General features: G+C 45.8%; 1 protein-coding gene across 2 annotated transcripts in view; it reads right to left on the reverse strand.

Moving 5' to 3' along the window:
• The window catches only part of LOC135385919 (mothers against decapentaplegic homolog 3-like), a 28,265-nt gene extending 5,815 nt beyond the window's left edge, over positions 1-22,450 (reverse strand). Inside the window, exons 1-8 of one of the 2 annotated variants that reach the window (XM_064615546.1) lie at positions 21,885-22,450; positions 19,335-19,528; positions 11,233-11,370; positions 11,066-11,134; positions 10,792-10,827; positions 7,777-7,989; positions 7,574-7,711; positions 4,176-4,459 (exon numbers count right to left, since the gene is read on the reverse strand). In XM_064615546.1, coding sequence (XP_064471616.1) covers positions 4,191-4,459; positions 7,574-7,711; positions 7,777-7,989; positions 10,792-10,827; positions 11,066-11,134; positions 11,233-11,370; positions 19,335-19,528; positions 21,885-22,081 — 1,254 coding nt within the window. In that variant the 5' untranslated portion in view covers positions 22,082-22,450 and the 3' untranslated portion in view covers positions 4,176-4,190. Of the gene's footprint in view, positions 1-4,175; positions 4,460-7,573; positions 7,712-7,776; positions 7,990-10,791; positions 10,828-11,065; positions 11,135-11,232; positions 11,371-19,334; positions 19,544-21,884 lie in introns of both variants that reach the window. The other variant, XM_064615545.1, reaches the window with a different exon arrangement.
• Positions 22,451-24,942: the final 2,492 nt, after the last annotated feature.

Genomic DNA, 24,942 nt, shown 5'->3' on the forward strand with positions numbered 1-24,942 from the left:
ATTCTAGGCCACTGTACTCAGGTGTAAGCGCCGAAAGGAAGGTCTGGCTATTCAGCAACGTAAGAAGCTCTGGGAAAGGAATCTTCACCGTGACGAGCCGCTTGAACAGCGCCGTGTGTGAGCTCCACTTCGAGGACCATTACATTATCCGCGATTATGTAATAAATGGCAATGAAGTGAGAATACCACTCGGAATGCAGTGTGCAAAAAAAAAAAATTAAACGTTACTTAATTAACCTATTAAACTAATTAACTAAAACTAATTAATCTATTAAACTAAGTAACTAATTATTAGGACTAACTAATCCATTAGTTTAATCAAATAATAAAATAAAATAATGTAATTAGATTGATTTAGTTAATTATTGGTTAAAGCATAATTAATTATTAACATAAACTAAGTGTGTAAATATGTATATAGATTAATGTGTTGAGTCCCATCGCTTGCTTTGTAGTGGCAGTGATAGTGGTAGCATGTTCTTGATGTGGTGTAAAATACACTACAAAGAAACTAGCTGGTGTAAACGGAATATTAAGCAGATATCATTATATCATACCTGAAAAACAAACAAGTTGTGATACAACTATTACCGGAAATATAAATGAAATGCAAGCTGTTCAAAAGAGAACCTTGAGAGAGGTTGCTGGCATCGGTTCTTTACGTAATAATAACGCAAGCTTCCTAAAATTCTGTAATTTCAATAAACGAGTGTCTGCTTATTCATTTCGTAGTGAGCAGTGGTGTACACCTTTATGCAGGACTAACTACGACAAACAATTAGTACAATACACGTCCGCTTCAATCTCTAATCAACATGTTAGAATTACACCGGATCCTTCATTAATGACAAAAAGAACCTCACTAGATTCATCCTACATATCATATGGACTAATCACTTTATTCTCACTGTGCATTTAAGTTTGTTACTTCGTTATTTTGCAATAGACCTCTCCCTGTTTGTAAGCAAATGACGTCATAGTGTTCGACAGCGCCATGGATTTGGTAGAGTTGAACTACGTTCAAAGCTAGTGGCGAACAAGGTCGCGCCCAAAAGCCACCGTCTTGAGGGGATTACGATGGTCTCTGAAAGGGACGCGACCTTCGGTCCTACTTTTCTGTCAATAGGAGGCAGCAAACAAGTGCCCATTCGTGGAACCCAGCTCTCCCCTTCCGATATGTTTCGGTTTCAGTCTGTCTACCAACGTCATGACGACGTTTCTCGGGTAGAGGCTTATTTGTTACTTTGTCATTTTGTAGTGCTGCTGCACGGTGTACATTGGAAGAGGAGCCTTCGTCAAGCCTCCTAGGCTTTTTGCTTCCCCTCCAAACCGAAAGGAAAATAAATATTGAATTGAATTGAGTGTTTCCCACGGCAGCTCCCAGCACAAAAACCGAAATCCGCGGGGTTTCACACGCGCGCAACCGCCCAACCGTGCGGCTGGCCCAAGCCAGTTCGCTCGCAGCGCCCTCGAGGCTTTCCACACTCTGCGCTTCAAGGAGAACGCTTCCGTCGGCTCACTCTCCCTCTTCTAGTACACTCTAGACGTGATCTTGTTCATTGTGCACACGACCCCTGGAAAACCCGGCGTGCGCGACGCAATTTGTGATTTTAGCTGCCGCTGGCTTCTACCACGAAAGGCATAGTAGCTTTTTCAACTTCTCTAATTAGCGCGACTTTTTGCTTGAACGTAATACACTTCCGTAGGATCTTCGGTGGAGTCACTGGAAAACGCAGGGACTGCGTGGAGAGCAAGACGCCGATCGAGCGAAGTGGAACGCGCATGCTACCCTTTCCGTGCAAAAAAGAGGAGAGGGCGTGAAACTTTCGCCTTTCGCCTCTTTTCTACGAGGGAAAGAACGCTTGCAGAGAACGCTGCCCAGCGTCTCCACCGCTCCGCGACTAAGTTCGTGCGGGAGCTGCGGGCATACGGGCCGGCTTGCGCTTCGTAAAATGCGGAGTCGGGCGACAGCATGCTTCGAATAATCCGGTTAAAACTACATGCGTTTTATACGGGACACAGTGGAACTTCGAATAAAGCGACTTTGTTGTAACGAGGGATTACTGTATGCCGCAAAATCATGAGTTTCTACAAGCATGTTAAATGCTGGCACTGTATAAGCATAGAATATTATCACAACACATGTACTACAGGTGTGTGCAGTATACCTGCACCGCACCTGCAGATGTGCAACTGCAACCGCAAGCTGAGACGTATGATGCGAGTATATCCACACTTTCCATGGACACAATGCCGGTACACCCGTAATTACCTGCCACTTACAGGGAGACTGAATCGCCACTCGCAAATAATAGAGTAAAGAAACTAATCTGAAAAGAGAATGCATTTTCACGAACACATGCTGTTCCACTTGATGTTCGGTGTCGAATTTGTCCGCTGTTTACAGGTGCTCCAGTGAAAAGTCAAATTACTGCGGGTTAATATGAAAGAAGTTCACTTATTCAGTGGTTTTTCTCAAGGACACCTGGGGAAATGCCAAAATTAATTAATAAGGTGGAGCCGCAAAAGGTTATCGAAGGACTTAGCTCTGGTAACACAGGACACATGATAGAGCAGACAAAGACAGCACAGACGCTACTTACAACTGAACTTTAATGCTGAAACCATACGAGTTCAGTTGGAAGTAATGCCAGTCCTGTCTTTGTCTGCTCTATCTTGTGTCCAGTGTTAGCTGCGCCGAGTCCTTCTAGCAGCTACGTGCCAACTAGCCCAACATTCCAACCTTGAAGACGCAAAAGGTAAGTTTTGGGGATGCGGGTAATGCGGGTTTACCCATAACTCACAGAGACATTGAATTTCTACCCGCAAATTGCAAAACTGCATGGGTAACCAAGGATATACCTGCACCCATGCACACCTCTACACAGTACGTATTAAAAGTGTGAGATACACGTGCACAGACACACAAATCTCAGTAAGTCGTTAACGACAAGTACTAAGCTCCACCCAGACTGGAGGCACTGTGGGCTAGAGCACTGCATGGGCTTAACCGAAAGCTTTCTTTTTTGGGGTCTGGGCTGGGCCCAGGTTTGTAATTACAGGACCAGGCCAGGCCCGAGCACGTGTTACCCCACTGTTAGTTAGCCACAGTCAACTTTTACAGCCCACTACAGCCCGATTGGTGCTGTAGCAGTGGCTCACCCATACCGGTATGTGGATGAGTAGAGCCTGAAGCATTGGGGTTTAACCCGATTCTTCCCCAAGTTTGCACCCCGAATTGAGGGTCGCCTCTTTAGGGTGAAACGCAATTTTTACATGGCAAATTGCCCTCACTGAGACGTCTGTAGGAATGTACACTAAATTACTTGGCAGCAAACGCAGTTACATCACAATTTGTACCGAACCAGTTCAGTTAGTTTGAGTAACTGAGCCTGATTTCTCCCCGAATTTTGCATACTGGAAGTTTTTCCACCCGATTTTGCATGAATTTAGAGCTCATATTTATCAGATTTTTACTCTCCGAATTTAGAAACAAATATTTCCCGACAAGTCCAGCCGCTATGCACACCAGGTTTTATTTCCCCAATCCGGTGATGCTGCAGTCGAAAAAGAGAAATGCTGTCCGACGGATATGAAAAGACCATAACCATACCCGGTACAAGGGGATTCCACAACTTAGAACCAACATCAAGCTCAAGTGTCCACGTGGGGCATACAGGCTTTTCCGAAGACAAGTTTGTGTACACTGTGTTGCAGCATGTCTAGCAAGTTTGTAGCAATGTTGTAAAGTTCTAACTGATCACATTCTGAGCTCTTAAGTGCAATACAAACAGAAGAAAATGCAATGTGACTGTGTTCCTTCCCTCCAGCGAACGCAAGGGTCACAGCACGGGCGCCGTGAGCACGCGTACTGTGTGCAATGTAAAAAACTAATTTCTCGCGTTTAAAAAATATAACCCTCAGATTTTTCTATACGTTTGAGAAGAAGTGTTGTACTAGCCGTCTGCACTGTCGGAAATTTTCTACCCCAGATTCCACAGCACAAACTTTTGCAGTGTATCGACATAACGTAAATTCCAGAGGCTGAATGAGGAATTGACAACAACGTAATCCACATCAATGCACAAGCAACAAAGTGAAAGACAGCCATTCACAAAAAGTCCAGCCACCAGCACTGTATGCAAATTGTGAAAGAAAGAAAGAATATCCTGTACCTGAGGGAATGGCACTCAGGACATGGAGCTGCAGGGTATGCGAGGAGAACCCATCTGTGTGAGTACCCTGTCCAGCCATTGCAAGGGCCCGTTGAGATGCAGTTCCACCCAGCACGGAGTAGAGGTCACAGTCTGGCGCCGGTATTCTGCACCCCATCCTTTGACAAAGCTCATGCGAATGGTACACATGCGCGTCAACTGGTACACTGCTTCGAAGCCCCGAGACACGGAAGTGGTCAACAAGGCCGCAAACTCCTGGTTGTTGAAAATTTTCAGGTTGCAACCTGCACAAAGAGGAAAGTCAATTATGGAGCTAGTAAAGGATTGCAAGACCACTTCGACGACAAGCTCGACGGCAGTCAAAGTGGAACTCCCTAAATTGGAGTTATTGAAGTTCGACTGCAAGCAGCGAAATTTCACATAACTTTTGGCTAGAGTTCCTATGGAACCAGACGAGATAAATATGTTTGCTCTTCGAAGCAAACTGTGGTGCACTCACACTTCCTCTCCTACACTGCTCCCCCACTTTGAATTCCATCACTCCGCGGATGATACGGAAGTATATTTATTATGAACGCCCTTCCTTCTGCTGTTCGGACCCGTATAAACAATGCCCCTTATAAGCCCCTGATTCCTCTTCAGGGCCCTGATAGTCTGGGGCCCCTTAAACGGCGCTCGGCTTCCCGGGAGTCCGTACCGAACCAGGTCCCAGATGTTGAGCTGCGGAATTCCTGTCTGGTGTCTATTACAGTTGAACCTCTATATAACAAATTTGTAAATGCTGGCTCTTTGTTTCATTGAATAGAGATATATGTTAAATGGAACACACATAGTGAAACAAAGATGGTCGCCGCCACTACCTGCGTAGCGCAAAGCGCCATTTGTCATAAAACAGGTATCAAGCTAAGAAGGGCACAAAATATCAAGCTTTATTCACCACATAATGCTAGGTATTATGTAGTTTGTGCACAATATCGCTCTGAGCATTCATAACTTTCCTAACTCCGGATGACCTCCACTGCTTTCTCCTGCGCCCTCGCGTATCGACGTTTCTTGGTTGGTTCATTTGCACTCATGACATCCGGAAAGAACGAAAGTACGCCACCGTTGAATACCAAAATGAACGAGAAATGGGTACATATCACGTAGACGTCTGCACCGATGGAACTTCGAACAGCGGCGGCATCATGCCCATTTTACCAGCGTCAGCGGCGCGAACAAAAACAAGTAAAAAAGCATCACAAAACCGCAACCTACTGCCATCAGCATCAACAAAATCAAATTAGTATACTTCGCGAGAGGCCAGCAATGCGTGTTTTCTTGACCGAAAACCGAAAACAGGTGCGAAGAGGCCCTCGCACCGGTTTCGAAACGACGTCGGCGCACCGAAAATTACCGCCGACGCATATGTCTACACGCTCGTGCCTACAGCACGTGACAACCGAAGTAACCAACAAAAACTCGCGTGAGGGCAACGGAGAGGGGAAAGTTTCTCGTCCTCTTCTTCTTGGTGAAGGAGGAAGACCTGTGCGGAAGGCTTCCGTCGCCCAGAGACTTCGTTAAATAGAGGTGACCAAGCGAATGTATTTCGATAAACCGAGCGCAAAAATACATTGGCACCTATGGGGACGCGTATGTGCAACGGAAATTCTTCGTTAAATCGACGTTCGTTATTGAGAGGTTCAACTGTATCGAAGTTCCACTTTATTCAACGCGACATCCTCTGTGGTCATCTTGGTCTTCTCAATAACGTACTGAAGATCCTCATCGTCAAGTAGATACTTGTCCAGCACAAAGCCTTTCGCAGCATCTGGCTTTGTGAAAAACTGGTACCCACATGTCAACGTACGACAAGATCCTGTCGACTGCACCAAAAATGTAGAGTTCCTATGGAACCGGACAAGATAGAGATGTTTGCTCTCCGAAGCAAACCAAGAGAGAATTATTTTTATTCCCTTCGTCCTCTTAATACACTAACTCCATGGTGTCAGGACAATATTGACATTACATGAAACACCATGCGAGTTTTTTTACTACAGAGTTTCAGCAGGTCGCAAGCGCTGTACGAAAATGGTACAATAAAGGAATAGATGAAAGAGGATTGTGTTGTGTTTGTCTGTTCATGCCTCAGAACAATTATTTTCCAAGAATAAAGGAAGCTGTCAAACTAATGATCCACAACATGATGTCAGCCACCTCAAAGGAATCAGGTGTTTGGCTTATTGTGTTTTAGGAACAGCTATTGTAAAGGCCTTCCAATCTGCTAAATGTCTGCCCACCAAAATGTTTCTTATCAGCCGAGACGCACAATAAACAAATAAATGAGGAGGAGATAGCGCATCGCGAGAATGAAGGGGCCCCTCTCCACTGACGCTACGCTTCACGGAGCCCCAAAAGTGTGTTAAAGAAATGCTTATTGCATTTAAAAGTGAGTGTTTCATTAGGGATAACGCAGTAAAATAAAGCCGCCTTTGTTCTGCATCACACAACAAAGAATACTTGCACCACGGATATTAATCGTGAAGCTGAAGGCTAAGCATTCGTGATTGATAAAGTAGCGTAAATGCAAGCAGCTGTTGGACAAAACCCATGACAAAACAAGCCTAAGCATGGCCAGGCCAGACATGTTCAGTCTTGTTTCATGGCTTTGCGTTTAGCACTGCATCACGCCAATTAAAATGCAAATGCCACCAATTTTCGTAATAGTGACGTGGTGAAGGCGAAGTATAGCCCATCAGTAGTGCATGGGATGGAGTATGGAGTAGCCAGGGTATGGACTGACCACCACACCTCATCCCACCTAAACATGGAATACATTCGATTCAGACCAGAATTTTTGCGAAAGATGACCCAACGCCGAAACTAGCAAAACCATCCAGAAAAAAAGAGAAAGTGAAGATGAAAGGCAAAATATGCACTTTTCATGCACTTTCATGCGAAACATGCCACAGTGACCAAAAGAGTGTTCTCATCATCCAGAAACAAAACCATATCAACAAAACATGCAATTGCATGAAAATCTGCACTCTAATGATGGCAAACACCTCCACTGTGTACCGCCACGAGCGATGCGACAAGTTACAATAAAATACAAGAACAATTCTTTTTTAAGCTACGCGTTAGTGCCACGAAGCAACTGTGGCTATGAGCAGCGTACAGACATGGACAGATGGACGGAGTACAGCGGGAAGGAGTGGGGGACAGGGGAGGTTGGTATGCGTCCTGTGCTGACTTCAGGGGAAACTGTGCCAACATTCGTCTGGAAAGTCTTCGGAAAACCCAGAGAAAACCTCAGACAGCACAGCCGGTGACAGGAACCTGTGTCACCACCCAGTCTCGGCGTGGAAAGCGATCATCCTACCCACTATGCCACAGGGAGCTGGTAAAGAACAACTTACCTGGCGGAATTTTGCAGACAGTGGCAGGGTGCCAGCCGTACCTCTGGTTGCAGTTGGGGCTCTGCACAAAGATGCTGCTGTCGCTCAGGCACTCTGCAAACACCTCACCACCTATATAATACAGCCGTACTCCACGACCTGCAACATGTATTTATAGTATTCATCATGCTTTGATAGATGGGCAAAGGGGGCTGCCATTATACCTATGTGTTTGCGTGTCTGTTCGACGACAGCATTGCGGTTCACATTTGAGAGGAGTCCCAAGCAAAAACGCTCCGAACTTGACGGGTCAGTGAAGCCATCTACAGTGAGTGACGGCTGTGAGGCGTGGAAAGTCTCCCCTACTCGCGTGTTCAGCTCGTAGTAGGAGATGGAGCACCAGAAAGCGGGCTCGGTATAGGTCACCGGCTGCACATCTGCAAATGTGTGCACTATGTGTACATACTATTAAAACCATGGGAGGTTGCATCTACAATTCCACACAATAACGATTTCCAAACACCGCCTACTTCAGCCTTCATTTCTAAAGCCCAAGATGCATCCGTCTTGAAGACTCGAAGAGTGTGGTGTCCAATATGTAGTTTACTTACAACTTGAAACGGACCTTCCACTTCCAGTGCTTCACGGATGTGGCTCTTAAACAGGTAAAAATTGCCAAGAATTTGATTTTTCAAAAGCATTTTTATCGCAAAGATTTACTTGAGAATTTACATGAGTACTTCCCACTGTATTCCCCCGCATTAGCCGGCATGCCGCATAACTCGAGGCTGACCAAATTCTGGGCTTAGGAAACTTGGTACTTTCCGGCATGCCGCAAAAATCGAATCGGAAAAATAAAGATGTCTGACAGTGAACGTGGTAAACCAACTACAGACTTTATTTCTGTTCTTCGTACTTTTGCATCCGTTTTTGGTCTTTCTGTGGTTGTGGTCATCGTTGCTCCAGCATATTTTGAAGCTGAAGTTAATCTTCATCTTCTGAGTCGCTCTCTGTGTCTGTAAGTCCCGACCGGTAGTCATCCTCGAAGCGCGGTGTGCCAGACATCATTGTTTCTCGCAGGCACCTGTGCAGTTTCTCCTCGTTCTGGTGCCCCACCAGTCCGCACTTCACAAAGGACTCTTGAATTAAATCTTGAGAGATTTCTTCCCACGCCTGCTTCACCCACTGTGCAACCATCAGGTACGAAGCACTCCACTGGAATGCGATTGAATAACTTCGGGTCCGGGAGCGTCCGGGCTGTCCTCCTCGCGGCACTTCTCCATCTGTTGCCGATGTTGCCGGGGGCTGCACAGCAGCGTGCATTTCGTATGCTCCATCCATCTCCAATGGTGCACAATCCACGACTCAACTCGGAAACAGAGTATGCACGGCATCCTCTTGATTTCACCGCTGCTGTACTTCCTTACCTTCTTCCTGTCAAGCCTTTGTCCTATAGCTATGCGGGTGGGGTATCTGGGTTTTACCCCTGTGCTCCCTGACCTACTGGTGTTTGTCACTCTTGTCGTCGCTTGTCAGGGCGCAAGAAGCACTCTCGTTAATCCTTTCTCGGTTTCTGCCTTTGTGTTCCGTGACCTTCTGTTATTTATCACCGGTCTCGGCAGGTTGTTCCCCCAAGAAGAATTCCCCCGGGTTTTCTGGCATGCCGTAAAATGCAGGGTTCTGCGGCATGCTGGCCTCCCTCGCCTTTTTGCGGCATGCTGGCTAATGTGCGGGAATACGGTAAGTGCTTGGTACCATACGCGTTTGTGAATAAATTCTTCAGGGGATGAAGCTATTCTTGTTCAGAATTTCGAATGATTAGTTGAGCTCAGGCGAGGGACATAACTAGGTCACCAATTTTGAACCTTCAAAGTTTTATGTACCTGCCGCTAAAAAAACTTCCTGTATAAAAAACAAAATGGCTGCAACCCCTGCAATACCCTTATACAGATGAACCTCTCAATAACGAACGTCGATTTAACAAAATCCTCTGTTTAACGAAGAATTTCCGTTGCACGTATGCGTCCCTATAGACGCCAATGTATTTTTGCGCTCGATTTAATGAAATACATTCGTTTGGTCACCTCTACTTAACGAAGTGGTTTGGTCACCTCTCTGGGCGACGAAAGCTTCGAAAGCCTTCTGCACATGTCTTTCTTCTTCACCACGAAGAAGAGGGAGACAAACCTTCCCCTCTCCTTTGTTCTCACGCGAGTTTTCGTTAGTTACTTCGGTTGTGAAGTGCTGTAGGCACGAGCGTGCAGACATGTGCATTGCCGCCGCCGGTAATTTTCGGTGCGCCGCCACAGTTTCGGAACCAGCACGAGGGCCGCCAGAGGCCCAGGGCCTCTTCGCACCTGTTTTCGGGCAGGAAAACACGCATTGCTGGCCTCTCGCGAAGTCTAATTTGCTCTTGTTGATGCTGATGACAGTAGGCTGCAGTTTTTGTGCCACTTTCTTACTTGTTTTTGTTCGCGCCGCTGACGGTGGTAAAATGGGCATGATGCCTCCGCCGTTCGAAGCTCCATCGGCTCAGACGTCTACGTGATATGTAGCCATTTCTTGTTCTTTTCGGTATTCAACGGCGGTGTACTCTCCATCTTTCCGGACGTCATGTACGTGCAAGTAAACCAACCAACAGACGACGACACGACGATAAGCGAGCGCGCAGGAGAAAGCAGTATAGAGGTCATCCGGAGTTAGGAAAGTTATGAATGCTCAGAGCGATATTGTGCACAAATTACATAATAGCTAGCGTTAGGTGGTGAATAAAGCTTGATATTTTGTGCCCGTCTTAGCTTGATACCTGTTTTATGACAAATGGCGTTTTGCGGTACGCGCAGCACAGGTAGTGGCGGCGGTCAGCTTTGTTTCACTTGGTGTGTTCCATTTAACGAATATCTCTATTTAACGAAGCAAAGTGCCAGCATTTACAAATTCGTTATATAGAGGTTCAACTGTAGCTACCTGAAAATGCTATTCTTAAGGATGTTTTTATGATTATTAGCCTTCAAAATTGAGCAGCAATGAGATCTGTGTTGCTCCAACGTCTTGCAACTTTTTTCTATGAAGACATTCCAAATCTGATCCCAGATTTGAGATCAGCGTGTCAAAATACATATTACAGCAAGATTTCATTAAAATATGTTGAAAATTAAAGATTTGGTTTTAAGAGCCACATCCCCCTTAACAGGTTAGCCTATGATCTAGTACAAAGCTAGTATAAAAGACAAAATTACCTGGTGGGGGACTTGGGGAAGAAAGAAGTACTGTATCTGCGAGGTAAGAAACATAATTTCACTTCCCATTCCACCCAACAGTTATGAAACAAAAAGACATGAGTACAGAGCTACCAGTTGAACACCTGTCAAAGGAGACTGCATCTAAATGTGCTGCTTTGCATACAGCAAGCAAAATGTGGCAGATGATTGGTAGCATTGACACTTGAGTTGTATTGACTGTCTTTCGTGTTGATAGGAGCAGTATGATCTGCTTATGGAAGAAAATCATTACCCATGCTGTCTGCACCATTTTGATCAGTGGTTTCTCCGTCCTCGCTCATGTAACCCGGTGGGGGAGTTTCTGAAAGTCAGTCACATGATACATCATATAAACTTTCTCCAATACAACAAACAAATCCCACTTAGAAATACATATCTATTATCCCAAGTTATACACACCAGTTAGTGGAAAAGTCTGTGCTTCTAAACTTGACGGAAAATCCGTATTCTCTGGTACAGAGTTAGCATAATCATCCAGAATGGGCAGCTCTGAAGGGATGTCCCCAGACTGACGGGGAACAAGGATAGCGGGCAATGCTAGAAGATAAACAACTCACATTCAGTCAACATTCTGCACCATGCAGGGTACATTAGAAGACGCTTCATTTTTACAAACTCTCGCAATGTAATAACTTCAAGCACAAGAGTAATGCCAATTGTACACCATACACACGGACACTGCGCTGCTGAAGAGAGCCCAGTTTTTTAGGTTTAGGTTGAAGCAAGCTATCGTCATTACTTGTGTGTGGTTGTCAACTTAAATGCAAATGTGTGGTATATTTGTCATGCTCGTGGCATTTGAGCATGAAGTAGGACTCAGCACAATTCTACCGCACTCCCCAAGTGCAGGAATAAATTTATTGCACCTGATGCCAGGCAAGCGGAGCAGGATGCCAAACAGTAAAAGACAGTTTTAAGTAGCATATGCTGGCTGACAACATTCAGCATTCAGCAGAGCGAGTATATTACATCTTTATTCAATAATATTGCTTATACAGGGTGTTTCACCTAACATGAAAAAAAAATCGTACTAAAAAATCTACTTGTCTGAACGCTATGGGGTCAACACTATTTGTCTCGAGGGAGATTCTGCCATGACATCTGAGCACTTTTATCGAATTCAATTTGCAGGAAAATGAATTTTCCCAATGTACGGTAACTCCGAAATTTGCCAAGTCAATGTCGTGTTTTTTTGTTGCTTTTTTTTTCAAAAAAATTCATTGTTTGTTAGGTTCACTGAGGGCACATACACAATCAGGGCCAAGGCTGCTTATCTCTGCTTCTATTTTCTTCCCTTGTTAGCCTCTTTTTATTTTTGCTAACAATGCTACAATCTCTGAAGATCGGCTCACAGTTGCAGGTGTGACAATGAAAGGGAAGCCACCCATCTTTCTGGTCGCAACACCTGCAGCCATGTCTGGTACTCCTGTATCTCTGAGTCAGGTACAGAAATAAACAACACTACTCTTACACACGGTACAACACCTTCTCTGCTTCTAGTGTCACTGCTTTGCCCACCTCTACTGAGGCAACCATTTACTCATCACAGACTGGATGAGGCATCTCGCCAAGCTAATGCGTTGACACAAAGGTTTGAGACAACGATGGTAGAAGAATGCACACAAAAATTACACAAAAGAAATCTATCTGTGCTCACACATTTACGATGCAAAATGGCGAATGCCAGCCAGTGGTGAGCACATTTCTTGAGCACTTCAGCGAATCAACCTGAGCCACCGTGAAGAATTGGCACCATACATACAAGGAGGCCCACATTTCAGGGGGTGCTCTAGCCCCCTAAGTCCCCGCCCCACTCGCTATGCCCCTGGCAGTATGTAATTTGTTGCTTCATTCTCCGAGAACTAAGTAATCATCCACAGTGGTAAGTTACGAAAGTTGTCAACAATAAGCCTCTAACCACATCTTGAGTGTTGTCCACTTCATCATCTCAGCATCCCGTCCCCTTTTCCACTTTGTCGTAATTTATTTGCCCGTTCTGCTCCCCTGGGGTATGTAAAAGTCGGGAGCTTGTAAATTACTTGAGACACGCATCAATCTGCACACACGTGAAATGAGGCTGGTGGCACAGTTCTCAAGTTTCCAGCTTCTAGATAGTCAATGATGTTACTCGCAAAATGTAAGTCGGAGCAATTTCTGGAGCATCAAAATATAGATTTTGGAGCATTCTGGAACACCCATACACTGGCAGCTGTGCTGCCAAACCTTGGCTTATCACAATGTCACCATTTCTCTTTGGGCTTGCTTTGTAACAGCTGTGTGGCAATTGCTATATTACGGTAAATAAAATCGTGTGGGACTACGAGTGGAAGCGATTCTCGGCAGCACAGGAACACACATGTATATCTCTAATTATGAGGTGAGAGGACATCGTGGGATCCCATTGCATGCAACGAAGTTTCATGTCAGCATATGCTAGTGTTTGGTTACAGTGCAAACCTTACCACTGCATAAAAACTAAGCCCTTGTAACAGACAGCACGCTGGAAATGCTTCACGTGAATTTCCCAACTGCCTGGCAGAACAAAGGCATGTGCGATCAAATGCATGCAGAAAAAGAATGTGTCCTACCACTGCCAAAGGAATGCTATTTTGCAGCTTGTTTTTCTAGTGCTCCACAATCGCTGCATGGAATCTGCACTAACCAGCTGCTGTATTTGGAGAAGCGTGGTGGAATATTCTGAATCTTTATCAGGATCGCGCAGGAAATCTCGCGCAAATTGCGCATTTTGGCGCAGGAGTGGAATCACTGGATACTGTTAAATATGGCTTGTGTGCGGAAAGGAACAGGGTTATTCATTTGTTAAAATATTCATCCCATCGATCTCCATGAAATGCATGATTAACCTCAGCTGACGCTGCGCGTAGGAAACGTGAAAAAGGAAGGGGAATGACAACGACAGCTACAGTACAACAGGAGATGCAATGTTGCCACAGTGTGTGCTGGAACGAGCACCAAACAAAACTGGAAAAAGCAGGCCCAGATGTTAGATTCCAAAACACAGACTATGCACAAACACAAGTTGGTAACCTAAGCCTACACAGGAAGAATATGTGTAACTCTCAGATCGAAAAGCAACATCCTGAGTGCATGGAAGTGCAAAAATACGCCTTACAGTACATACGTTTTCCACAAGAGGGAGTCCTTGAAAGGGACGGTCGCAACCGGAAACAGATCTATGAAACCGATACCACTGTGTTCAGCATCGGCCAACAGATTACCTGGCTCATTTTTTGTCCGAAAAGTGCTTAGATATTAACTAAACAAATTTTAAAGATCAGCGCAGCTTCCTGCGGAACCTGCAGCGGTGTGACGTCACTCTGCAAGTGGAGGAGTGAAAGGGCGGCGCGCAGAGGAGGAAAGGCACCGTCCAGGCCGCACAACCATGGCATTCCTTTTCTCAACGACGTGCCATCATTGGCTGATTACAGAATGATGTTTTCTCGTTTTTCCACAGATGGAATTCCGGCATACTCTCAGCATCCGGCATCTGTTCTTGTCATCTTTCCATCGAATAACAGTGAAACTACCCCAGTATTTAGTGTGGGATTTTCGATACCGTGGTCAGTGGTCCGCGAGGAATTAAATGACACTATAGTTTCATAATCGCCTGGAATGGATGCGACCATCCCTTTAAAGGAGCAAGGAGGCATCATTTTAACGTGACTCGAAACCCAGTTTCATTCATCAAGCACTCTTATCAGAGGCCACCATGCAACATACAGTGTACGTGCAGATAAGCCTGACCGGCATTTGTGCACTTAGCTTGTTGTCTACTTAACTGACGAACTTCCGGTGGCGCACAATGGCACATTTATGTGCGCGAAAGCTACAGAAAAACTGCGGAAGCCATATTCGGCTGCAAAAATAAACAGAGCGACAAAAAATTCGGCCTCCGTGCATCAGTAGAGGGCAACATGGCGGACACAGGAGAGTTGTGTTCAGGTACAGCTAGGGGAGCTATCGGTGCAGAAATCGAAACTGCATCCCACATGGATGCTCATCGGTAGTGTCCCTAGCGGTACCTGCACATAACACTCCTGAAACCATCATGCACTGCTAAGACTGCTCTATTGTAATGCACGGAAGCCGACGTTTTCGTCGCTCTGTTTATTTTTTAAGCCGAGTATTCCTTTCACAATTTTTCTCTAGATTTCGCATGCATAAATGAGCCATCGTGCGCCACCGGAAGTTCACAGTTAAGTAGACAACAAGCTAAGTGCGCAAATGCCGGTTGGGTTTATCTGCACACACCTTCTACGTATCTGCACAATCAAAATCACCAAAAGCAAAGTTGTTGAAGGGTTACCCAGGTTGAAAATGTTTGGGAGCCCGTTGACGCAGGGGCGGATCCAGACCCTCATTTTGGGGGGGGCGGACAACGTCTCAAGCGAATTTCTATATAGTGTTTTCAATCTTCAGATGCCTATGCCTTGTTGTGCGTGCGGTGGGGGTGGGGGACAAGAAGGGGCCCTTCTACTGTACCTGCCGCGGGGAACTGCGACAGTTTTTTCTTCGTTAAAGGTGATTTTTGTATAGCGTTACTGACATGCAGTGAACTCAAAACTGATGTTTATTGTGCATCAGAGAACTGGTATATAAATATCACTCAGATGACAAAATCTAGTCTCCGTTGTCCGCGAGCCTTACTTGCGAAACGATCGATGACCCTTTGCGTATCGATGGCAATGTCCCTATGGGTGTGCAGCAATGCCAACGCAGTCAAGCGCTCTTCAGCCATCTGTGTCCTCATCCACGATTTTAACCGACGGAGAGTACAGAAGGACCGTTCGGCACTGGCTACGCTAACAGGGAGAGTGGCCAGTACTTGTAGAAGCGTACGTATTAGAGGGAAGACCTCCCTGTCGCATTTGTCCAGAGCTTCAACAGCAGTACCCGGCACCTCAGTCTGGGTCTTCCACTTTTCGCGCCATAACCTCAGCTCGGCTTGAAGTAGAAGTGGTCCTATTGGCGCGCTATTCCCCATGAACGCAGAATACCGCTCCCCAATAGCAGAAACAGCTTCCTTGTCGACGCCGTCTGTGGCACAGGTGTGAGGGGGCACAAAAAGGAACAGCTCGTATGCTCTTTCCGCCTCGGTTGTAAACCTTGTCTCTAAATCTGACAGCACATTATCCATTAACGGAGTGTACAGTGACATCCTGTAGTAGCTCTCTGTATTGGCCGTAGCGACGTTGCACCTGTGAGTCTGTCTCTTAGCTATACGTGGGGACCGCAACTCTGTTCCCAGTTCTTCTCCCAGGGCACTGGCTTGCTTGTAGAGCTCCGAAAATGCCTCTTCACTTTTCTCTCTGCGGTCGCGGAGAACAGTCATGGTGTCTGCCATGCGCTCCTAGCCGTGCGAACGTCAAGATATTCCTTCTGAAAGAGACGACTCAGTGGAACAGTGTGCGCGAGTATGTCCGCCAAGCAAACAATTGCTACTAGGAATTCGGAGTCACTGATGGCAGCACGGAGCGTCTTTGCTTTCGCTGCGCTTTGCATCTCTTTCCAGTCAGCAATGGTATCAAGAGCTTTCGACACACTGCCCACGGACTCTCGAAACTGTATAACGCTGTCGTGCCGTTCAACCCACCTCGTCTCACAAAGGCCTTTAAGTTGGCCTCCAAGGGTGCTCTTTAATACCACGTTTCGTTTCGATGACGCCGCAAAGAAGGAAATTACTTCTTTCATAATGCCAACAGCATTTCTGATCGCTTGGACTTTGCAGGACTTGGACAAAGACAGGTTGAGTGCGTGGTTGAAGCACGGGCAGTGCACCGCATTAGGCGCATGTTTCTTGATCTCAGACACAGCGCCACAGATCTCGGACACCATGACGCTGCAGCCGTCGGTAGCTATACCTACGCACTTTTCTGGGTCGAGGCCTAAGGTCTTCAGTGTTGTTACAACCTGTTCCCCGAGTATCTTTCCTGTCAAGACGGGCTCTTCAATGTTGATACCGGTATCAGTATCGCTACTGACACGACGAAGATCGACGAACTGTACAAAGTCCTCTCGAACCACATTCTTGTGAACGTAGCGTAAAATGAGACTAAGCTGCGACATGTGAGCTAGGTCAGTGGTTTCGTCGAACATAACGCTGTACATGCCGGATTCGTGCACACGCCCAGTGACCGTGGCAAGGACTTCCTCTCCACAGCACTGGATGAGTTCATTCTGCGTCGTTTTGCTGATGTATGTGGCCCGGGACGACGTGCTGGCAAGGTGCTTTTGGAGTTCTGTGTCCCCACTGGCGACCCGGAACCGCAAAAGTTCTCGAAAGTTGCCCTCGTTTGACGTTAATGAAGTACCTTGCGAACAGTCTGCAAGCATCCCGTCGTCTCTGTGTTCGCGAAACGGTATTCCTTGGCGCCCTAGAAAGATTATAGAGTCTATGATAGGCAAGAGTCTTTTCCGGTTCTCATCCACTTGATGAAGTCGCCGACAAGATACTTGATTGGCGACGCACGTTTCAGGTGCATCGGCACAGGCAAGAAAGGCTTTTGCGGCTTGAACCGCCTCTTTGTGGTATCTAGTTGCTTCATGCAGAGGGAGGTCACCATCTTTGCCAAGTAGCCTCGCGAATGTTCGGAGAGGTTTTGTAACGAGCTTTTGAAGAGTAACATTCCTTTGGTACCCTCCTACGCTCCCCGTTGTGAAGAGTGCACAATACTTGCAATAGAGACCACTTTGGCACTTCGAGAGAACCAGCCAGTTAAATTTGCTCAAATGTGAGTGGCTTACATATCTCTTTTCTTCCTTGCCGCCTTTTTTGTGGATGGAGTATGGGAAACTGTAGTTTTCCGCTGGATGCCAATGAGATTCCAACAAGCGCCGCTTAGTGAAGTCGTCAACATGTTTCCCGACAAAGCTTCCAACGTCTAGTAAAAAGGCTGCAGCGGAGCCATCATTCCTTCCACTGTCACTCATGGTGTTCGATAGTTCGCATTCATGTTCAGCACTGTGACTGCGCTCATGTCGTGAACCATTGCCGTCAGCCACAGCACTTGCTGGCATGGCACACGCTATCTGAGGATTGGCGTCCGCGTCGCTGTCATCCGTGGGCAACGTAGAGGAACCCGATTGTGATATTGCCGGCGCCGCGACCTCCTCGCTGTCTTGAATTGAAGTTTGCAAGGCATGCTTGGGAGCGCGACTAAAGAAACTGTCAATCTTTTGAAGACTCGCTCGCTTCATTTTACTTCAGACTCCGTTCTCACCGCTTAGACGCGGAATTGGCCACGTGCCGTGAGTCGCGCGCGAGAAAGAAGGAAAGCGCTGTCATGGAGACAGAATAAAGAGTGAAGGCGGCATCTTGGTGAAAGCAAGCGCGTGACCGTTGTTGGCATGGGTCGGACGGTGGGACAGGGGGGGCAGGTGCCCCCTCCCCAGGGGCGGATACAGACCCTCGGTTTGGGGGGGGGCGGTTTCTTTGCCGGAGCGCGCAGTGGGGGAGGGGGAGAGGGAAATGCAATGCATAAACTGACGTTTTTTTTGGGGGGGGCGATCACCCAACCGCCCCCCCCTTGGATCCGCCACTGCGTTGACGACCAGTTATGGGTGAGGGACGATGAGCAGTTGACGTGCGAGTGACACAAAGAACTGGGCTCTGATTCATGGACAGCATTTTCTTTCTATGCTTAGCGATGTCTTGGTACAATATGTCATTACCTCTTTGCTCTTCCTTTATCGTTGCGTGCAGTGTACCAGCAGATATTTTAGCATTATTTTTTACACGCACAAAGGTTCAACCTGTAATCTGGTTCATACTATACAGTCATGTCTCGATTATCCGAACACCTCGGGAGTCATCCCTTTTCGTCCGGATAATGAATTTCCGCATAACCGAACCAAGCAAACTTCCGGGGAAACCCGAAAAATTTGTGAGACCTCCATAAAGCTCCAGAAAAGGAAACAAGGAAAAGATTGTTACTTCAAAAATGCATGCGAAATGAGCCGCCTGAAATTAGTAGGCCCACGTGTGACAGAATTCTGATCACAGCCAGGGCACCCGCTGCGTCACCCTGCTGTTCAAAGAAGGGTGATGTCTCAAAAAGTTGGTCCCGCGCACATGTTTTGTTTCTTTTTGCAAATGTCTTTGGTATAGGCCAAAAGACAGGCGATGCTTCCGGACAGCCTGGACATTGACATTCACACGTGGATTTCTTGCACCTGGCGGATACGGGGCACACCCCTTCCGCCTATCGTCTACCATCCCCACCGTGTGCCTTAGTGAGATGAGATACTTTTCCGGAATAGCGAATAAGAATGACCTAGGTCCTGGAAGATGGGTCCCCGTACTTGCCGTTCAGATACGAATAATGAATTCCGGATAACCGAGACAAAATCCAATGGTAGCAGGTTCGTTCCCGTTAATGTAGTCCGGATAACGACTTTTCCGGGTATCTGAACTCCGGATAAGTGAGACATTACTGTATTTGCTCCTGCGAAGAATACTTAAAGAGGAGAGAGGAGCTCACCGGGCGTCTCAACTCTCTTGTAGTGATATGGGTTGATGCAGACCTCGTCCCTCTTCAGGTTGAAGGCATACTCGCAGTTATCTGTCGCCCGCAGCTCGTGGTGGCTCTGGAGATCAGGCCAGCGCCACAAGCGGCAGTAAATGACGTGTGGGAGCCCCTTACGGTGCGACACTTGCAGCCGCCCGTCCAGCGATCTGTGCGAGCACAAGCTGCAAAATATTAGTGGGCATGCTGCTGCAGCCACATTCAGATGGAACAGGAAACAACACAAGGACAGGCAAACAACGGCACCAACGTACAGAAAATAAGGAGCAAAAAAGGTGACATAACACGTGAAATGCACCCACTCTCGTTGGAGATGCACAGTTTGCAATACCAGACACCAAAGGTGGGTTCTCTAGGTTGTCAAAGGAATACATAATGTGCAAGTACTTTTACAGCAAACGAGTACAGTCACTACTCAAAGAGCAGTTGCAAATGCAGTGAGCATACCAGCCCTCTCTCTGAGAGTGAACTTACAGAAACAGTGCAATGAAAACAGTATCATCGTAACTCTTTTGTCGTACGTAACTAAACCACTGACAGTGTATTGCGACGTAACGAGCGAAATAAACATACGACAGTACAGGATGAGATCGTCCCATACTGATGTGTGTTTCTTTCGCTCATTACGTCGCAATGCACTGTCAAAACAAACTAGACCAAATTTCTACGCTAAACCGCTTACGTGCGCAGAAGTTGTCGTAAAGTCAATGAGTTGTCTAGAATTTAACATTTCCATATCACACAAGCAGAGTTCTTAAAATCGTCCACATCCGTACCAAATCTCGAAGAGCGCACACCGATAACAAAAATAAATCTTCTCGTGGATGATCTCGCAGGAGCAGTTGTTTGCGGATCACCCCTTTCAAGCGAATAGGGTGTCATTTTTTTTTCTTCTTCTTTCTTTTCATTTTGACACCGGGCGCAGGAATGCCCCGCCGCGCGCGCGAACCAAAGGAGACGAGCGACAGACGGGTGGAGAGGGCACCCAACCCTCTCCTACTGTCGGGAACGGCTAGGCCTAACCAGCTTACAAGTGTGCCTCAAAATTAACCAAAACATTTTAAAACCTGCAACGTTTTACTGATGAACGTGCACGCTTCTCCAAGCATACTCATACGGCAACATCGCCCACGTCACGAAGGCATACGAACGAGCTGCATTCAAATTCGTCGTGGAAAAGACGCGTACAATAAATTGCCAGTGGAGATTCTTAAAAGCGGCGTTTCGTGCGCTAGCTTAGCTTGACTGTCACTATTCCTCATGCAACACATTCGCTATGTTTCAAGTGCAACGAACTGCTTTACAGATGGCAACGTATATCGTCGTCCAACACCTAATAAAAAGCCGCATATCTTCCGTCACCACGTACCGAAACCCTGAGGGGGAGAAGAGGACCCCGCTGCTATCTTCGCCCGCTGCACGAAAAACGACTACTAAGGACTCTTTCGGGTTTTGTCATGTGAAAATTCTGTTCAAGTTTATTAATAAACGTGTCCAGGAAGATACTGTACAAGGAATAGCAGATCTAACATACCGTTATCTTGGCAGTAGTCTCCTTTTAGCACATTGGGCTGGACTATGTAACGATTGCAAGTTCCCGCTAGCGAGTTAGGCTTGACTGCAACACAAAGCGGTGGGCAGCATGCAGCATCACGCAGCATGTGCTGAGCTTTTCACTCTCCCAAAACGGAGGAGAGTAATTGAACAATTTTTTTAGAGACTGTGCGTAGTACAACGTTAATTTGTTGCAAAAATAGTTTTCAAAACACTTTTTTTCTGTCAATGATCAGTAAGTCATGCCAATTTTAAACATACAGCGTTGATACCGCCGAGCAGAGCAATCGTGATGATGAACCCATGAACCGCGCAATCGAAAATACAAAATACGATTTTGATAATAAAACCACGGCATCCAAAAAAACGTATGTGATCGTATTGAGTCGCTTCGTTTGCCTGATGGTTTTCAGGGACAGGTATTTTATGCGGCAGAACGGTCCCGTGCACTGCGTAGTGCATAGTGGTGTTTGGATTCGACCCCTCAATATGAATATCTGAAAACATACAATGAACACATATCTACTGTTACGGTACAAGACGTGATCGACAGTGTTTCACTTTTCTTTCCTTCACAGCTCTTGAGAAGCGGGGCCGTGCTCGGGCTTTGCATTGTAACCCACACTGATATCATGTTTTTATTGCGGTGGTTCTGTGATAAACACCTGCTCCAAATCTAGGGCGCTGAGCGTTTTAGTCAAAGTATCATGTACAGAGGTTTCTAAAGTACGAACAAAAACAGGTAACGTTAACAGAACACCCGTCACATGTTGGGTCACACCGTATGAATGACATCTTTGTTTACGGTTTGCTCATACCATGCAACCATATCTTCTGGGGCAAATGGCAATAATGAAGGTGGCCCAAAATGATGGAAGTAGATGTTCTGAGGCTGGTATACACAAGAAAGTTTACACGAAAACTTAAGAAGCAAGGCGTAGAGCTACAAACCTGGGAATTGTGATGCACTTGGTGTGGACGTCCTGCGTAGTTATAGCTTTTTCCAGTTCATCCATACCACCAGATTTTTTCAGTTTTTTCACTAAACTTTTCACTGCTTTCTCGCTCCATTTGTCCTCGCCCTCCCCTTTTTTCCAACCTAACAGACGCTTCACCACCGGTGGAGTGAACGGCAGAATGGATATCATGCTGAATACCTGGCCTTGTTATTGGTCTGATATTAAAAGCATAATAAAAACGCTAATAATCGTATGAACAAACCTTATTTCGAAGCTACAACCCGACACAGACCATTGTTACGCATATACTACATGGGATGCCCCTTCCGAGTTATCCCTATCGAGTTATCAAGCATTTTCCCATTAACACGACGCATAACACCCCTTCTCAGTACTACTGCGCTCAAAGAAAGAGTTCCTCTTGTCTGAAAACAAAGGCGACAGATGCATTCCTCTAAAATTTATGACAAAGCATTGCCTATGCACGAAACTGCAATGTAACCTACTGGGTTAGCATTGATGATGAAGTGACATGCCGACGTGTACAACGACCGATCAACCGCTTAACCAACAGATAAGCTTTTGTCAAAATATAAACATGACAAACATCGCCCGCCCGTACTTCTTACAGACGTCGAATAAGGCCAAAATTACCAAGAAGATATATTTGAAATAATGTATAAGCTTTTATTGTGTCATAAAACATATTTTTGTAATCTTCTTGTTGGTTCTCTTGCAACCTTGCAACATTTTGCATACACTATCGTGCATTGGTGCATTCGTGTTGCGTTATTTTGTCCCGTGATGGCGCGTCACTGCTAAACTCTCAGAACCAGTGCTCACAACTTCACAACGTACACAATGAAGCAGACGACGACGCGTCTGCGTGACCGTCTATCCATCGCCTGTCTAGCGGTCCAAGTAGCATTTATTCTGATGCAGTGAGAAATATTAGAGCTTTTTCCATGGCCAATGAATACAAACCCAGGTAAATAACCAGGAGAAATAAGCAGTCCAGCTGTGCTATGCAGTATGCACGTGATATTAAAACCAACATCAACGTCCTCTGTTGGTGGTCTGGGCAGATATTTCGACGAGACATCGCAACTTCGAATGTTCGAATGCATTCTACTGATTCGGCTCTCCAGGTGCTAGACACATGGTTGATTTTTGTGACTCGGGATAGGTGTCAAAGAAAACGATGACATGGTCGAGACAGAGGATATGCCTCCAAAGCCTAACATTTTTTTTGTGATACTGGCTGTGTTGTCGTCGATTGGGACTCTTGGTGGCGTCGTTGTCTTCGTGTTGCTTTTCTTCTATCATGCAAATTACAATGCTGCTTTGTGGAGCTTGCTATCAGGTAACAAAATCCAGCTTTACGGTATCATGCTGTTGTGAACGATTTACAGAAACGTAACTTCGCTAAAAAAGTGTGTCGCGCAAGTGCTTTCCACTTGACATCGGATCCTTTAGGAATGCATGACGGTCGCCTTCTACGATATGATAAAATGAACGCTTTCGACGCTTTTGACAATTTAAACTAACGGAAATACTTGTATGTACACGTAATAAGCCATGAGTGTATGAAGTCTGGAGTCAGTTGTGTATAGAGGCATGGTCACATGAACGGGAACCGCCCTCTACGTGATGAGTCTGATGAGTTGTCATTACAAAAAAAAAAAAAAAAAAGAGAGAGATTAGCTTGTAGTACTTCTAAGAGGTTAACCGAATTCGTAACGACACAGGAAAATAACGTTTTAATCCCGCTCTTAAATCTCTACCAGGAATCTTCGCTGGAGGTATTTTCCATGTTCAAGTGCTACATCTTGTGCACAAACTTGAGCACTGGCATGACAAGAACACCTTAGGGGGCCTAAAGGTGCTTGGTGTCATCGTCACCAGCATAAGCTTTGTAGCATCAGGTGTATACATTGCACTGGGTGTTACAAGACAACAAGGTAAGCAAACTTACCGCAACTGTTATATTTGACAAAGAGGACTGGGCCAATTTTTAATGGACTAGTTCTCACGGCAATAGTATAGCTCCTAAGGGTGCGCAGAAATAACAGCCCAGGCTGTGTGCTTTGTGTGTGTGATCGCTTTGTATGGTAATCGAACCAGCTCACATGGTCTTCATAATTTTAACTGTTACTTGGAAGTTGGTACTGCTCAAGAACACGTCACAAAACAGAAGCACAAAGCATTATGCAAGAGTGTGAGCACGTAGTGTCCAATTTAGCTGAAGGTGAGGTCACATATTGCACAGTGAATGTTGTGGTTGTCAATAGACTTAAACATCAGACTTTTTTTTTTTTTTTTACATCCCAACAGCAAAGTGATCTATGCATTTCCTATTTTGAATCCCTTGTACAGGTGGAAGACACATCCTATAATTTTTGTGAACAGCAATAAGTGCATGCTTTAGAAGTGCTATAATGCTGGAAACTAATTTTATTGGCTTATGATTGCTTAGGTTTCAGTTTGGAAAATGGAAACTACTATTCAGCAAGTTTATTCAGTCTCTTGACACTCCTTTGGGCAGTCCTGTTGATTGGAGGAGCAAGCCATATACAGAAGAAACTGGGCAGAGATCAAGCACCACTGTTGCCTCGTTCATGAAGCACCCTATTTGGGCAACTGGCATGCACTTGCATGACACTTTGTTTTGTCTACTTACATCCACAGCCAAGTTTGTGTTTGCCAGCCAAGTGCCTATACATTAAAGCAACATGGGCTCTCAGAATCGACATAAGCAAATCATCATGTGTGTTGCAACAACACTGATGGTATCTGTCAGTGTGAAATGGATGTATTGTGTATTATTTCAGGTGCATTCCTTTACAACATTGTCACAAAACTGGTTATGAAATGGATGTGTATACAGTACACCCGGTAAAGTTGATTTGGATGCGTTCTACATATTTTTTTTTGCAAATAAATAATGTTTACTAGACTAAGCTCTCATTTGTTCCATGCAAGGCCACTGTAGAAAGGCATCAAGACTTGTGCCGTGCTTGCTATCATAATTATTGGCCGGTGATGTGTGT

Source organism: Ornithodoros turicata, chromosome 2 (genome assembly GCF_037126465.1).
Source record: "Ornithodoros turicata isolate Travis chromosome 2, ASM3712646v1, whole genome shotgun sequence".
Classification (NCBI taxonomy): Eukaryota; Metazoa; Arthropoda; class Arachnida; order Ixodida; family Argasidae; genus Ornithodoros; species Ornithodoros turicata.